This window comes from Pectinophora gossypiella, chromosome 7, assembly GCF_024362695.1.
Source record: "Pectinophora gossypiella chromosome 7, ilPecGoss1.1, whole genome shotgun sequence".
NCBI lineage: Eukaryota > Metazoa > Arthropoda > Insecta > Lepidoptera > Gelechiidae > Pectinophora > Pectinophora gossypiella.
This window is the reverse complement of record NC_065410.1, coordinates 5542123-5556721: the sequence shown is the minus strand read 5'-3', so window position 1 is coordinate 5556721 and position 14599 is coordinate 5542123. Positions and strand designations below refer to the sequence as shown.

General features: G+C 43.4%; 2 protein-coding genes across 8 annotated transcripts in view; both read left to right on the top strand.

Annotated features, from left to right (window-relative positions):
- LOC126368122 (E3 ubiquitin-protein ligase Ufd4) overlaps positions 1 to 12603 on the top strand; it is a 59379-nt gene extending 46776 nt beyond the window's left edge. For 5 of the 7 annotated variants that reach the window (XM_050011992.1, XM_050011995.1, XM_050011994.1 and 2 more), the window contains 22 exons: positions 50 to 247; positions 496 to 716; positions 1051 to 1240; positions 1668 to 1806; positions 2262 to 2431; positions 3200 to 3304; positions 4122 to 4234; positions 4464 to 4599; positions 4966 to 5091; positions 5412 to 5610; positions 5836 to 6103; positions 6544 to 6623; positions 7082 to 7233; positions 7466 to 7644; positions 7939 to 8062; positions 8308 to 8506; positions 8849 to 8973; positions 9055 to 9170; positions 9373 to 9586; positions 9801 to 10042; positions 10484 to 10628; positions 10791 to 12603. In XM_050011992.1, coding sequence (XP_049867949.1) covers positions 50 to 247; positions 496 to 716; positions 1051 to 1240; positions 1668 to 1806; positions 2262 to 2431; positions 3200 to 3304; positions 4122 to 4234; positions 4464 to 4599; positions 4966 to 5091; positions 5412 to 5610; positions 5836 to 6103; positions 6544 to 6623; positions 7082 to 7233; positions 7466 to 7644; positions 7939 to 8062; positions 8308 to 8506; positions 8849 to 8973; positions 9055 to 9170; positions 9373 to 9586; positions 9801 to 10042; positions 10484 to 10628; positions 10791 to 10928 — 3579 coding nt within the window. In that variant the 3' untranslated portion in view covers positions 10929 to 12603. The remainder of the gene's footprint in view (positions 1 to 49; positions 248 to 495; positions 717 to 1050; positions 1241 to 1667; positions 1807 to 2261; positions 2432 to 3199; positions 3305 to 4121; positions 4235 to 4463; positions 4600 to 4965; positions 5092 to 5411; positions 5611 to 5835; positions 6104 to 6543; positions 6624 to 7081; positions 7234 to 7465; positions 7645 to 7938; positions 8063 to 8307; positions 8507 to 8848; positions 8974 to 9054; positions 9171 to 9372; positions 9587 to 9800; positions 10043 to 10483; positions 10629 to 10790) is intronic. The other 2 variants (XM_050011993.1, XM_050011996.1) reach the window with 1 other exon arrangement.
- A 483-nt stretch (positions 12604 to 13086) lies between these two features.
- LOC126368276 (histidine-rich glycoprotein-like) lies at positions 13087 to 13824 on the top strand. The gene has a single exon (XM_050012173.1). The coding sequence runs from the start codon at positions 13087 to 13089 to the stop codon at positions 13822 to 13824; it is 738 nt and encodes a 245-aa protein (XP_049868130.1).
- The last annotated feature ends 775 nt before the right edge of the window (positions 13825 to 14599 follow it).

The window sequence follows — 14599 nt, the reverse complement described above, 5'->3', positions numbered from 1 at the left end:
ATAGATAGAAAGCAATGGGAAGTGTAATTAATTACCTTCCTTACTATAGATGTCAATGGACGGCGTGACATGGAGCACACTCCTCGCACACAACGACGAGCAAGCCCTACAGGAGCCTGGCAGCACGGCCACGTGGCGCGTGCGAGCTGACGCCTCCTACCGGTACCTACGCATACAGCAGAACGGCAAGAACGCCAGCGGCCAGAACCACTACCTGTCACTGTCCGGACTCGAGGTCTATGGAAAGGTGGGAAATAATAATTAGGCTCTTTTAAGTTTTATCAATTAACTTGTCTGTCAGTGTGTATTCTTTACGTTATCCTAGACGGTGTCTGCGGGATTCTTCAAGTTTACGGCAGAAACGTTGTGATTTATGATCACGTTTACAGTTGACGTAATTTATTTTCTTGTTTTAAACTGCACCATTGTTAGTACTGCGCCGTTCTAATTAGCCTTCAGTCTAATCTCCAAAGCTAACTTCCCCATTATCTACAGGTGGTGAGCGTAGTGGACATCCCCCCGCGCCAGTGCGGCGGCGGCGGCGCGCAGGGCGCGGCCCGCGGCGGCACGCGGCGCCTGTCCCGCGGCACGCGCGGCCTGTGCGCCGGCGCGCGCGTGCTGCGCGGGCCCGACTGGAAGTGGCGCGACCAGGACGGGCCGCACCCCGCCATGGGCACCGTCACCTCCGACCTGCACAACGGATGGGTCGATGTCAGGTAACTACATTTTAAACCCACAGTTGGGTACACGCTTCCCCTCCATTAATCGGACGGATTATGAAGATTACTCCATCCCGCTGCTCCCGTGCGGAGGTATTTGCACTAGTAGCCAACCAGATTTGTCGACGTCGACATTTGAGGAAAGCAGTATGTATTATTTTTTTCTGTTGAGAGCCAACTATAGTCACTAACCAGAGATATTATGCTAGATTTTCTGTCATGTGGGTTGTGAGGTTAATGATCGACCTCATCAGTTAGATTGTTGATGGATAGCGATTCTCGTCACCGCCGTATACAAGACATCATTTCATGTACTCTTCATTTTGTATAGGTGGGACCACGGAGGACGAAACTCATACCGTATGGGTGCAGAAGGCAAGTTCGACTTGAAGGTGGTGAGTGGGGGCGCCGGCGCGACCACGTCAAATGCGACAGGAGCCGCCGTTAGCGAGGGCGCGCGGAGCGGCCGCAAGAGCCACTCCACGCCTAGCTTGCCCGATGCTACGGCTGTTGACCATCAGGTAAGCAAATCTTTATAGATATAATCGATATATTAGTAGCTTATATCCTTGCTTGGCTAACCAAACTTACGGTGGTATTAATAAAGTAATCTCAGCTGAGATTGCCCATGATGATCATGCTCATGTTGTTTTTATATAAGAACTGTCACATTGGGATGATCTTCAGGGCAGTCTCGAAGCTGAGATTAGTTTAAACATGCCTTAAATGACGTATTTACATTGCCACTACATTTCATATAACTGAGAAAGCATCATCAGCTTTAGTCGTCTATTTCAGACGATAATTATTGTCTTATAGTCTCATAGATTGCCCTTTGATAGACAAGAATGGAGGATGCTACACCGATAGGAGCTTGGCTCTTAAATTGATGATGATGAGTCTCATAGGAGACATAACGGAGAAGTAACTGGTATGTTACATCGTCAGATGTCAGTGGCGTCGACGGAGCAGGCGTCGTCTGCGGATAACATCTCCGGCGAGGAGCTGGCAAGCAACATGACGCGGCCGCGCATGCACGCCACCGACCTCTCCGCCATCAACAACTCCACGCACCACATCAACACTGGTAACCTAACAACCAACAAACAAACAACTACTTACCTATAAAATCAGGAGGGACTAATAAAAATATTATTTTTTACTAATTTCAATAAGAGTGGTGAGTTTGGTGGATTTCTACCAAAGCGGAGAGGAAAGGAGACGAGCGAAGATATGTAGGAATCTACCAATCACAGTGAGAGAGAAAGAGCGACGGAGAGTCTTCTGTCTCGTTTTCACGTACGTTAAGATTGGTCGATTTCGCACATCTCCGATCCTCTTGTTTCCGCTTTGGGGGAAATCCACTTTAAATAACGTAATACTCTAATAAATTGATTGTCGACATCGTCACACGTTTTTTTATTACTAAGCCAGAATTTGTAACAAAGAACAATCAACAAAAAAATATTAATATATTTACATCATGTTTTTGAGAGCTTGTCGATATTGGCTCGTTGGCCTTATGGTTCCTGCATTTCACAGATCTCGCTACGATCGTAGAGTCCCTCACTCTGGGCGCTGAGGGCAACAACTGCATGGCTGATCTCGGGAACACATCCTTCACCAACATGGACATGGGACCTACTAGTATTACAGATATCACCAAACCATACCCTGCCAAAGAACCCGTACCAGAAGGCAACAGCCAAGAAGTTAGTCAACAAAATGCTTATTATATTCTTAAAGCAGAATTTCTCCTTAATTTAAATTGTAGATGTAACTGTTGTACTTAATATACTGGGTGTTAGTGACATCGTAACGAATACTGAGTGGGATGGTTTAGATCATGATTCTGAGTTAATATCAAGTCTTCTTCTATCGTGTGGGTGGTGAGGTGAAAGCTCATCAACCCTGATGTCAGGGTTACTATTGAGCCGCCAAAGGCCCCTGACATGTCTCATGCAACGACTACGTACTTAAATCAGTAAGTAGTAACCGGGACCATGATTCAACGAAGCAACAGCTGAACGTGCGTGTTCGTGTGGAATTTTCCGTCCCAATATTTTTGTTTGTTTTTTTATTTATTTCCAATTTCATATTTTTGCGACTCAGAATCATGGTCTGAACCATCCCTCAAAGTTTTCGTTACGATGACACTAACACCCTGTACACGTTTTTTCATGTCGGTATATAGTTATTAGTTTTCTAAATGAGATCTAAATCTTTCCTTATTATTAGCACTCAAATTGCGACTTGAGACGGCTAATGAAATATGCTAGCTTTAAATAGTTTGGCTACAAATATCCAACAATGTTTAATATGAGAAGATCACTCTTAGATTTGTCATTGACGCATCTTTAGCCGCGGAAGGCAGAAGAATAATAATGTCAAACAATTTGTCAGTTTATGTATTTTTGAGAACGGGCTAACATTTAGTAGCACAGAATTGCTGAGGTTATAAGACGTTGTTGTTGTGGCAGTGTGACGACAATGAGGGCGGCGAGGGCCAGTACGGCGACCACAAGAAGGAGCAGTCTGGCGGCTCTGGAAACATGAGTGCTAGCGAGCCGGATTTGACACAACAGGTAACAACTGGGGGTTAAAAAGGTCACATCGGAGCAATTAATCTACAAAAGGAATATTGCCATTTAACATTTGCGCATATAAAAGTAAGTGCGCAATGCAAACAAATGTCAAATAGCAATACTGATTAGCAGTATTATTGATTGAATATTACTGCTGCTGCTTTTTTAGATGAATTGCTTCGATGTGGAATTTTTAACCTTCCTGATTTTTGATTTACTTGTGATCTGTTTTCTAAATCTGCGATAATCATAACGTACAAAAATAAACATAAACAGCGTATATTCGTCCTGCTGGGCACAGACCACCTCTCAATAAACAAGAGAGGGGCGCTAGTAGCGGATCAAATCGCCAGATATCTTCAAACAGTTCAAAGGCTTCGAATATTGAAACGTGGTAACGAATGTTAACATGTACCCGGGACTGACGGTCTTAATCAACAATTACAACTGGGTCTCACAGTATAACATCTAAAAAATGATGATGATGAATGATAATTTCGACAAACATCCGTCTTGCTTTTTTTGTAATTCTTATCTTATCTTATTTAGCCTATACGATCCCACTGCTGGGCAAAGGCCTCCCCTTGATTTTTCCACTCCTCTCGACTTTGCGCGATCTCCTGCTTGCTTTTTGTAATTGTTTAGTGGAAATCAAATCAAATCAAATATACATTATTGCACAGAACTAAATTTCAACAATCAGACATAACACATGAATACAGTACAATTTGGACAATTTGATATTTTTATAATAAACTATTTCTATTCTATTCTAAAAAGAGATTGTGTTCTACGTTGTTTGCTCTTTGTAAACCAGGGTGCTGCACGTCTGCTAGAGTCGTTGGGAGTGGGTCGCGGTGCGAGCGCGGGCCGCGGGAACAACCCGCAGAGGACCAACCGCACCAATCACTCTAGCAGCCTTTTCCCTAGGTAAGTACTCTATTTTGTCAATACACTAGACATGCCAATGGCACTCGCATCTGAAAAAAGTATTCTGAATTTCAAGAGTAAGATCGTCGTTTTCACCGAAAGGTTTCGGTCTATTTAGGTAACTATTTCGGACAACTTAGTCACTCTCTTGCTTTTATTAAATGCCTTAGGTACTAAATATAACTTAAATTTTGTTCAATCGTAAGTACAAGTTAATTGTTATCTGTAGCCTGGTGCGTCTGGCTTTATCAAGCAACTTCCCCGGCGGCTTGCTGTCGGCTGCACAGAGCTACCCCTCTTTAGCTCCCAACGCGCAGAATGCTCTCACTCTCTCACTCACCTCCACTTCTAGCGAGAGTGAACAGGTAAGCAACAACTATCGTCTTAATTCAATTTGTGTTTGTTACTAACTCCTAAGATCGATATGATGGAAAGTACGGTGACATATGATCAGCCTATCGCCCATACATTGATCCATCAAGTTAGAAAGGACACAAAGCCTTTGTAGATTTTTACGACATGTCCTGGAAGACAAGCAGCTGAACGCGTTGTATGCTTTTATTTGCTTCCTGTCATCATACTCGTAGAAACCACTTTTAGTCGCCGTTAAATTTTCCACCAATTATGTCAAATTAGTATACTTCCATCTATAATCTGGTAATTATGATTATTACTCATTAGTCAAGCTGAAAGTCCATTCAGAACATTTTAATAATAATTGTGTCGGTAAGGTATCCCTGGAAGACTTCCTGGAGTCATGCCGCGCGCCAGCGCTGCTGACGGAGTTGGAAGATGACGACGACGCGGACGACGCGCTCGACAGCGACAAGGAGAACGAGCCTACCTATCAGGAAGTGGTGAGGTTCTTCTCTCACAGACACATCGCTTGTTTCTCTTTCAGCCTCATATGAGCCTCAAAAATATAATACGGAGCTTAGGAAGTACTTTAGCGATCTTGATTTAGTAGTCGATTATTAGGTTAGATATAAGACCTTGCATTTTAGTTTGATAGCGAGAAAAATCTATTTTTTATTGTTATTCCTTAATTATACTTATATCGTAACAGCAAAAGTTTTGCATGTTTGTGTGGGTCGCTCCAAGGGAATAGATATTTAATCTAGGGTGATAATCCCGCCTAAATGGGTATGCGCCAGTGTCCTACATTGATGTGTGTCAGGCGTCGTTCTACCAGGTGTCGCGGAACCTGCTGTCGCTGATGGAGGAGGAGGCGCTGGAGGCTGTGCGCGGGGGCGCGGGCGGGGCCTCGCGGCAACGGCGGCCCTGGGACGACGACTTCGTGCTCAAGCGGCAGTTCTCCGCGCTCATACCAGCCTTCGATCCCCGCCCCGGACGCACCAACCTCAATCAGACTGTTGGTGAGTACAAGTGGTAGCTAGTGAATTCTAATTTAAATTTTGACTCTTTCATTATCTGAAGACCTTGCAATAAAAACTAATATTTTATCATATTTATATGACATTTTGAATACTTGAGGAAATATTGCCATGGCTGAAATACATTTTCCGGTCCGCGAGGTGTTTGGTCAGCGATAAAAAGAAATTGACTTCTACGACATGCGGTAATAAATGTAACGTTACTAGATCTCGATATACCGCTGGAGGAGGCGTCGGACGAAGAGGAAGCATCTGAACCGACGGCGAGCGGCACTGCTGAAGAGACCGCGAGTGGAGCTGGTGCTACTGGCGGTGCTAATAGCACGAGCGGCCGCCTGCCCGCGCTGCGACTCGTGCTGAGCGCGGCCGGAGCCTCGCTGCCACTGGAGAGATCCTCGTGGACCTTGTACCGAGCTGTGTTGGCGCTCAACGCACGCCTGCCCGCACACGATACACATAGGGACACTACTTACACGTGAGTAGTATAATTATCCTATTATTTTACTGTATATAGGTTGAGTCGTTGGGTTCAGTTGGAAGAAGATCGCAGGATCGAATCTCAGCACGGGCCGAAAGCAAAGTTTAGTTAGGTAGGTAAGCGGACCCTGTGAAAACGGGATAACGTTAGGGAGATGATGATGACTGTCGTATACAGGACAAACAATGGAAACATAAATTATATCTGTTGTACATGACTTCTATATACTAGTGTTTTCAATAAGGAATGGTCAGTACAATAGTTTGGTTCTGTTTTGTTATTTTATCTAAAAGAAACAAAAGCAATGTGTTGTGGTAGAATAAAAATGTGAAAAAAATGCGATGCTTAATCAAACAAGTCACAGTCATCTTCTAAGCGCGATCGTTGTAAAATCGTATGTTCAGACTATACTTAAGGATTGATTTTCTAATTCACAGGTTGACGTATAAGGAGATCGAAGGTATGGAGACATTCGCTTCTTCAAGTGACAGCGAAGATGACGAGCCCTGTGATCCAGGTAAATTATATGCGATTAATAAAATATTTTTAATCAAACTGTGCCATATCTTGACTGGAAAGGAAAAACTTACGTCATTCAAAAAAAGCTATTTCAAGATTTTTGGCGTTTTTTCACAATTTTTTCCAATTTATACAACTTACAGGACGTCAGGTCGTTTAAGTAATTTTGCTTTTTCAGCGATGATATGAACTAGCGACTATGACCGTGTAGACTTCGATTTATGTGCCAATTCATATCCAAATCGGTCTAGCAGTTTAGGTGTGAAATAATAACAGACAAGAATTCTTTTCGCATTTCAATCAATCAATCAATCAATCAATAATACTTTATTGCACAACGACATATACAAAGAACATAAACATACGAATAAAAACATAAGTACAATAGGCGGCCTTATGTTAGTATAGATGAAAAGTGTAGAAGTCATACATCGTATAACATTTATGTTAACACAGAGCGAGGCATCGCTGGCGCAGAAGGCACGGAGGGGGCAATGGCGACATGTTGCGTGCGCGTACTGAAGCGCTTGCGCGCGGCCGCCCCGGAACTAGCCAGCGAAGCTTTTGTCTCCACCAAGCTGACCAACAAGCTGCACCAACAGCTACAGGTACGTTTATGCGCAATGACTATTCAAAGTGTGGCCGTTTTACAGACAATAAAAATATTTTTAAACACCTACTGACCAGCCAGTTACAAAAGATAGCGAATTACCGGTAATAGTTTTGTGGGTCTTCCTCTTGATTGAGGAGCCAATAACCATTGGCTTTCGTAATCCACTGCAGGTGCAGAAACTATTGTAACGTTGCCCTCATAATCTTAAAGATATTTTGACTTGACAGGAGCCCCTAGCGCTCGCAGCCGCCGCTACGCCGCACTGGTGCCACCAGCTCAACGACTGGTGCCCCTTCCTCTTCCCGCTGGAGACGAGACAGATGTTCTTCGCCTGTACTGCCTTCGGTACCTCCAGAACAATCGTGTGGCTGCAGGCGCAACGCGACCGCGCGTTGGATAGGCAAAGGTGCGATGTTATTCAATTACCTTTTTTTTAACAAATCGCGAATAATCATTATACAAAAAAGCTTCGGTAAATTAGAGAAGCAAGATAGATAAATAATGGACAGCCTAGCGCGACAAAGACATATTATCCGGAAAATGTATTGAAATGATTGTGTTTTCAAAATGTATTGTTCTGACAGCTATCATATTAATCAAGCTATATTTAACGGAGTATATGAATAGTGGATATTTCTCAGATATCCTTTTTTTGCATTTATATAAAAAAAGTATTTCAACTGTCAAATGTTTGTTGTAGGGCTGCCAATACGGTGTCTCCCCGGCGGGCCGAGATGGAAGCGACGGAGTTCCGTATGGGCAGGCTGCGGCACGAACGAGTGCGGATACCTCGCTCGCCCGACCTGTTGCGGTCTGCTATGCAGGTAAGATGATATTGACAAAACTCCAAAAAATATGGCAGATTCGTCTGACATTATTCAAATAACTATGTCAAGTTTAAGGCTACTAAACTGTTTATTTACGTCATTTCGCTACTGTATTTACCTATTTACCAACCACCGCACATTGTATATGAGTTTTTGTTTGATCTCATCAACATTGGGTTTGGTGGATATTAACCAATTTGTCGGAAGTCCCTGAAACGCTCAAATGTTTGTTTAATTCATAGGTGATGCGAGTACACGCGGGCCGGAAGTCAGTGCTTGAAGTGGAGTTCGCGGGCGAGGAGGGCACTGGGCTGGGCCCTACGCTGGAGTTCTATGCGCTGGTGGCGGCCGAGCTGCAGCGCGCCGACCTCTACATGTGGCTGCACGACGTACCGCACCCCGACGACGAGGACGGGCCGCACCACCTCGCGTTGCCTGACGGTAATTATGTTCACTAACTTCTTAAAACCGGCTTCAATTTGGACGCATTTTCGTACGAATTCGTTTCGAGCGAATACATACGTACACGCAGGGCGTTCAAACTGGATGCGAGTTGATTGTCATAGACGAACGAATTCGTACGATAGCGATGTGGCCGTTAGGTGTGTTATGTTCGCATACACACGCGAAGACCTTTCGACAAAGAGTTTTTGAAGAACAAAAACATGTCAGTGTGTATTTATTGGTGTACTTTGACTTTTTTTGACTTTTGTCACAACAGATTTTCCATTTTAACTTAAATTTTGATCATATTGAATGCTAAATACTATTTGTTTTTTGCAGAACGTCCTCCGGGCTACTATGTGACGCGCGCCGGAGGCCTGTTCCCGGCGTCTCTGCCGCAAGATTCCCCCATCTGTGATAAAGTTTGCAAATATTTCTGGTTCCTAGGAGTATTCTTAGCTAAGGTAACATGTTTCTTCGAATAAGTAATACATATACATAAATATTTTAGTTTTCCGTAAACTAATATTTAATGTTTTGAATAGGTTCTACAAGACGGAAGACTCGTGGACCTGCCTCTATCAGAGCCGTTCTTACTTCTAATGTGCGGTGAAGAGTTGACCACTGAACACCTCAAAGAGGTCGACCCTATTAGGCACAGGTAATTTTCAATCTCGTTAACGCACTGTATATGTATACGTAGACTTTTTTAACATGCTGTCATAAGGGTGCCCACTGTTGCGCAGACCACCCAGATTTGCGGCTCTGCTTATTCTAACACCCGCACACACAAATCTCATAGCAGTCATGACGCCTACGGTGTTCGTATGTACAAAATATTAACATAGATGTTTCTCATGCAGGTTCTTAGAGAAAGTGTTGGAAGCAGCGGACGAATACGAGACGATCTCACGTAACAGCTCACTATCAGAAGAGGAGCGCACGCGTCTCATAGACGAGTTGTGCGTAGAGGGCGCCACCTTCGATCAACTGGCGCTCACAATGACGCACGTGGCCTCCCAGGCCGACCCCGCCGCCGCTGTACAACCGCTTTGTGATAGCGGCGAGCATATCGAGGTACGTTTCGAACTTATCCCAATACAAATTGGGTTAGTTATGTTTTACTTAGAGCTTTTGGTATTTGTTTTACTCTCTCAACGTTGAGCAATCGGGTAAAGAGGTAGATATTAAGTAGAAAAGCGAACCTTTGCCACTAAGCAACTAAAACAAATAACGCTACACGCAAAATGAGAAGATTTAGAATGTTAAAATGTTTATTGTATTGGGTCAGGTGGGTGCCCACAACGCGCGCGCGTACGCCGAGGCGAGCGCGCGCTGGATCGTGCGCGAGGGCATCCGGCGGCAGGTGGCGGCGTTCCGGCGCGGGTTCGCGGGCGTGTTCCCGCCGCGCCGCCTGCGCGCCTTCTCGCCCGCCGAGCTGCGCCTGCTGCTGTGCGGCGAGCGCGGGCCCGCCTGGACGAGGGAACACCTGCTGCAGTACACCGAGCCCAAGCTCGGGTACACCAAGGACAGGTACACACCTAGTTACTCTTTTATGTGTCGGTTGCACGGTCACTAAAGATACGCACTACAAGTGCGTAACAAAGCCGGATATCGCGCGCGACGCGGTGGTTGAACCAATAGAATTCCTTTATTTATCGCGTAGCCAATAGCGCTCGTTCATATATCGCGTGACGCACGGTATACAGGCTCCATGGTTACGATTACTGTGTCATAACAATTCTTCTGTTTCAAAATAAGGTGTTTATTATCACTTTCAAAATAAGGTGTTTTTTATCATCACAACATGCGCCACGAAACTACCAATTCTGTAAAAAAACTGTTCTTGAAAGAGAGTCAGCTGAAGATATAACATCAACGACATTATCGATTACTTCAATCGAATAAAAAATTGACAATACAAAATGTAATAAAGCAGTTTCGTTAGTGACTTATTTTAATGTTGTTGTTCAGCCCTGGCTTCCTGCGCTTGGTGGACGTTCTGGTGGAGATGTCGTGGCGCGAGCGTAAGGCGTTCCTGCAGTTCGCAACCGGCTGCAGCAGCCTGCCGCCCGGCGGGCTTGCTAACCTGCATCCGAGGCTCACCGTCGTCAGGAAGGTACGACACTATCTATTCTCGTCTTATACTGGCTGTACGTTGCCGCTGCCGCGATTTATTTCGAATTCACTTCGCACGAACACGTACGAATAAGCAGGGATAATTCGTTGTAGAAGCCTCGTTTTTAGCATGTTTAAATGTATTGTTCGTTTGTTGTGTCAGGTGGACGCTGGTGACGGGTCGTATCCGTCGGTAAACACGTGCGTACACTACTTGAAGCTGCCGGAGTATTCCTGCAAGGAGGTGCTGCGCGAGCGTCTGCTTGCCGCCACTAATGAGCGAGGCTTCCATCTCAACTAGACGATAGAATGCACTGTTGTACGTACTCCCCAACAGAGTTACGAGTTAATTCTTCTACTTCTGATTATGAATACAATAAGTCCAATTTCTAATCGCCGTGGACACATTCTGTAGGATTACGATTGCTTTGACAATGTGTAAATGATGACTTATACAACCATCATATTAATACTTCTATACACAGAAATACATCAAACTACAGGAGAAGCTGGGCCGTATTGAATTTTGCCCGTACAAAGCTTGTACGCTCCCAGATCACTTGTGTGATTTTGTGATGTTTATAATTTGAAAAGACTTGTTTTGAAAAGGTCAAACAGCTTTATGTGGTCAAATAGTATTATAGTTAATTACAAAAGGCGTATTCTCTTTTCACAGTCTTTACGTTTATGTCATAATAGTTGTATTGGCTAAATCAAACATAGAATTTTCAATAGATATTAAATAATGGTACATAACTCAAGGTTACGGTTTAAATGACATAAATTCTTGTAAAAACGTTTTAGATGAAAATTCAAATATTTGTTCGATCACTCATAGAAGTTGTATTTGTGCTTTTGGGTTTGTATAAGATTTTAGTTTTGGTCGTCTGTGGTTTTAGACTAAATTAAAAGTAAATAATGAGGCTTTTATTCGCCGAGTGTATATTTTGGCCTAGTATAGATCTCTGTGATGTTGATGGAGTGCAGTCGATTCGATGGTAATTATCGGTGTAACAGGTTTCGGTAATAGTTATTTTTCACTATTGTAATGATGTATAATAATGTTTTTTTCTTATAATATATTTATACTCTTTATATAAGTAATTTTTGAAAATTACTCTGATTATTTTCGCATGTAATATAAAGTAATATTGGATAGTTTTTACTAACATTAATACTTTTAATACTACCTCTTCTATTTCTTTTTGATATCTTTGGCATTATAACATATTCATCTTTATTTTTATATCCATTGTAATTATCCTAGAGCCGAGTGTACTGCTAGGGTAGGAATATATAAGATTTTCTTCGTATGAGCTCTATTAACGACTAAAATTTTCCCATTTTGTAGCTCAATGTGATAGATGTGCGCGCCGAATGTTCGTTGCTTGCACTTTTCATATCACATTTATGTCGTTTTAGGAATGATATACAAGTAATGCGTGCCGCACGATGAGATACATGTCTATCCTGTGTGTGGTATGGCATCGTATTTGTGGTTTGGCAGCAATTTTAAGACTTATTTTTGAATCTTATACTTTCAATGTATTCGAGTGTTTGGGGTTTGTGCTTCCTCGTGAAATGTTTGAAAATATTAAGATCGATGTTACCTGGACGGCGGAGGTTGTATAAGTGAAGTTGATTATAGAATATTTAATCTCAAATAAACAATTTAATACTAACAAAGAAGCGGAAGATTCACTAGGACTGAAAATGAAAGGAAAAATAATTAACTTCGGGGTGTGAGACACTTTAGTATTGTATGAACTACATTTAGCTATGTTCCTTTAGTTAAATAATTTGTCAACTGAAAGTTGGTATTGTGATTTATTCTATAAAAAATATTGTACGAATAAAATATATTTAGATTAAATTTAATAGGTAGGTATTTAGATTAAAATTATTAACAATATATCATCTTGTAGTACTTCAATATTTGTTGAGGATTGCATAAATAAATAAGCCAAAATGTACAATGTTTTTTATTTTGTTTCCTATTATAAATCGTACGTACACGCTTGCTGCATACCGCGATCCAGTGAGAATTATTAAGTCGCAAAAACTAGATAAGTGGGGCAGCGGCAACTTCGTTCCTGAAGTTGTCGTTGCGACATGTAGGAGAACTTTATACGAGGGCAGCACCCGGCGCGCTCTCTACAATACATTTTATATTAAATTAACATTCAGTTTTTTCATCCATGTTACGCTTTAAAACATACCTAGAGATTTAGAAATATTTGTTCGGTACTGTCACTATCTTTAAATTATTGTATCGGAAAGTTGAGACACCTTGTCCCGGCTGCGCAACGGTCCCGCTGCACGGTCGGCTCACACAGTGCAACCTTGGTGTTTTACACAATTTTCATACTTACAATACCAAGTAAACAAAGTTTCAGTATAAAACCCTGTCTGGCTGTGGTACGACCATCAGTCACTGGTTGGTTCTCTTTTAGGAAAGTATGCAGCCCTTAATATTATGTTGTGTGGTCCTGGCGGCCCTGGCGTGCGTCAGCGGCCGCGAGCTGTCGCGGGAGCGGCGGGACGCCGACCTGGACACCGCCGCCACGCACCACGGTGGCAAGTGGGACAAGGGCGGCGGCAAGGAGCACCACGAACATCACCACCACGACCACGGGGAGAAGGGACACAAGGGGTACAAGGGACATCATCACCACGAGCACGGCAAGAAGGGACACCACCACCATGAAGGACACAAGGGACACCACGACGAACACGGTGGACACAAGAAGCACCATCACCACGACGATGGCCACCATCACGAGCACCATCACGGTGAAAAGGGACACAAAGGACACGGCCACCATGAAGAGGGACACTACCACAAGGGTCACTCCACGAAGGGTCACCATGGTGTCCATAAACATGATGAGTTCAAGAAGGAGAAGCACTTCCATGACCACCACCACGAAGGTGGCCATCATGAGCACCACGGTGGACACCATGAGGAGCACGGACATAAGAAGGGAGGCGAATTCCACAAGGGTCACAAGCACGGTGGTCATCATCACCACGAGCACGGCAAGAAGGGCCACCACGAGAAGGGAGGACACCACCACGACCACAAGGGTCACCACGACGAGGGCGGCCACCATGAGCATCATCATCATCATCATGATCATGGAAAGAAGGGCGGTCACGAGGACCACAAGCACTGGGGCCACAAGAAGGGCCACTAAGTGCCACATTGTCTCAAAGACTTTCGATCAATGCCAGTTAGGTTTATCTAATTTCGAGTAAGCTTAAGCTGTTTAAGTAATTACTATTGTTTTGTTGACTGTGATTTTTGTTATTAAAAAATTATTAATTATTTACAAAAAAGTTTACATTTGTCCGTTGTCATACCAAAGGAGTCATGCGAGCGCGGTCTGTGCGAGTGAAGCACTGACAAATCTGTTTACAATAACAAGCTTATCAATTTCACAGCACGTTTCGTTTCGACAACAAAGTTACATAAAATCGTTGGCGGTGGTCCGTTGGCAACGGCTCCCGACCAGATAAGTATTGAGAAAGTAGAGCGCCGCCCGAGATTGGCCGACATTTTAGAGGGCAACGAATTAGTCGTGGTTGCAATCGATCGTTTCCTATACAAAATACTTGCAGTGCGACTGAAATTGATAACGTTTCTCAACAGAACTTAGCTACGCCAGTACCTTGCAGCCGCGGCGACGCGATCGAGTGAACTCTATGAGCTGGAAAAAGCCTTGATAGATGGCGACTATAAGATATCGGCATCTCAGAAACTGTATTAATCGACTATCTGCAGGAAAGGAAAAATGATCATTTTATAGGCGTATATATAGATCGTGTGATTGGTAATTTTTTCTTTACTCTCTAGCCCGCGAGTTTATTCGTGTGGATTTCGGTTATATCGTGCAGTAAGTCCGTCTCTGAAATGTGCCCTAAGTGTTAGTCTAGTGCTTGACCTATCTACATAATACATCCAAATCTGTT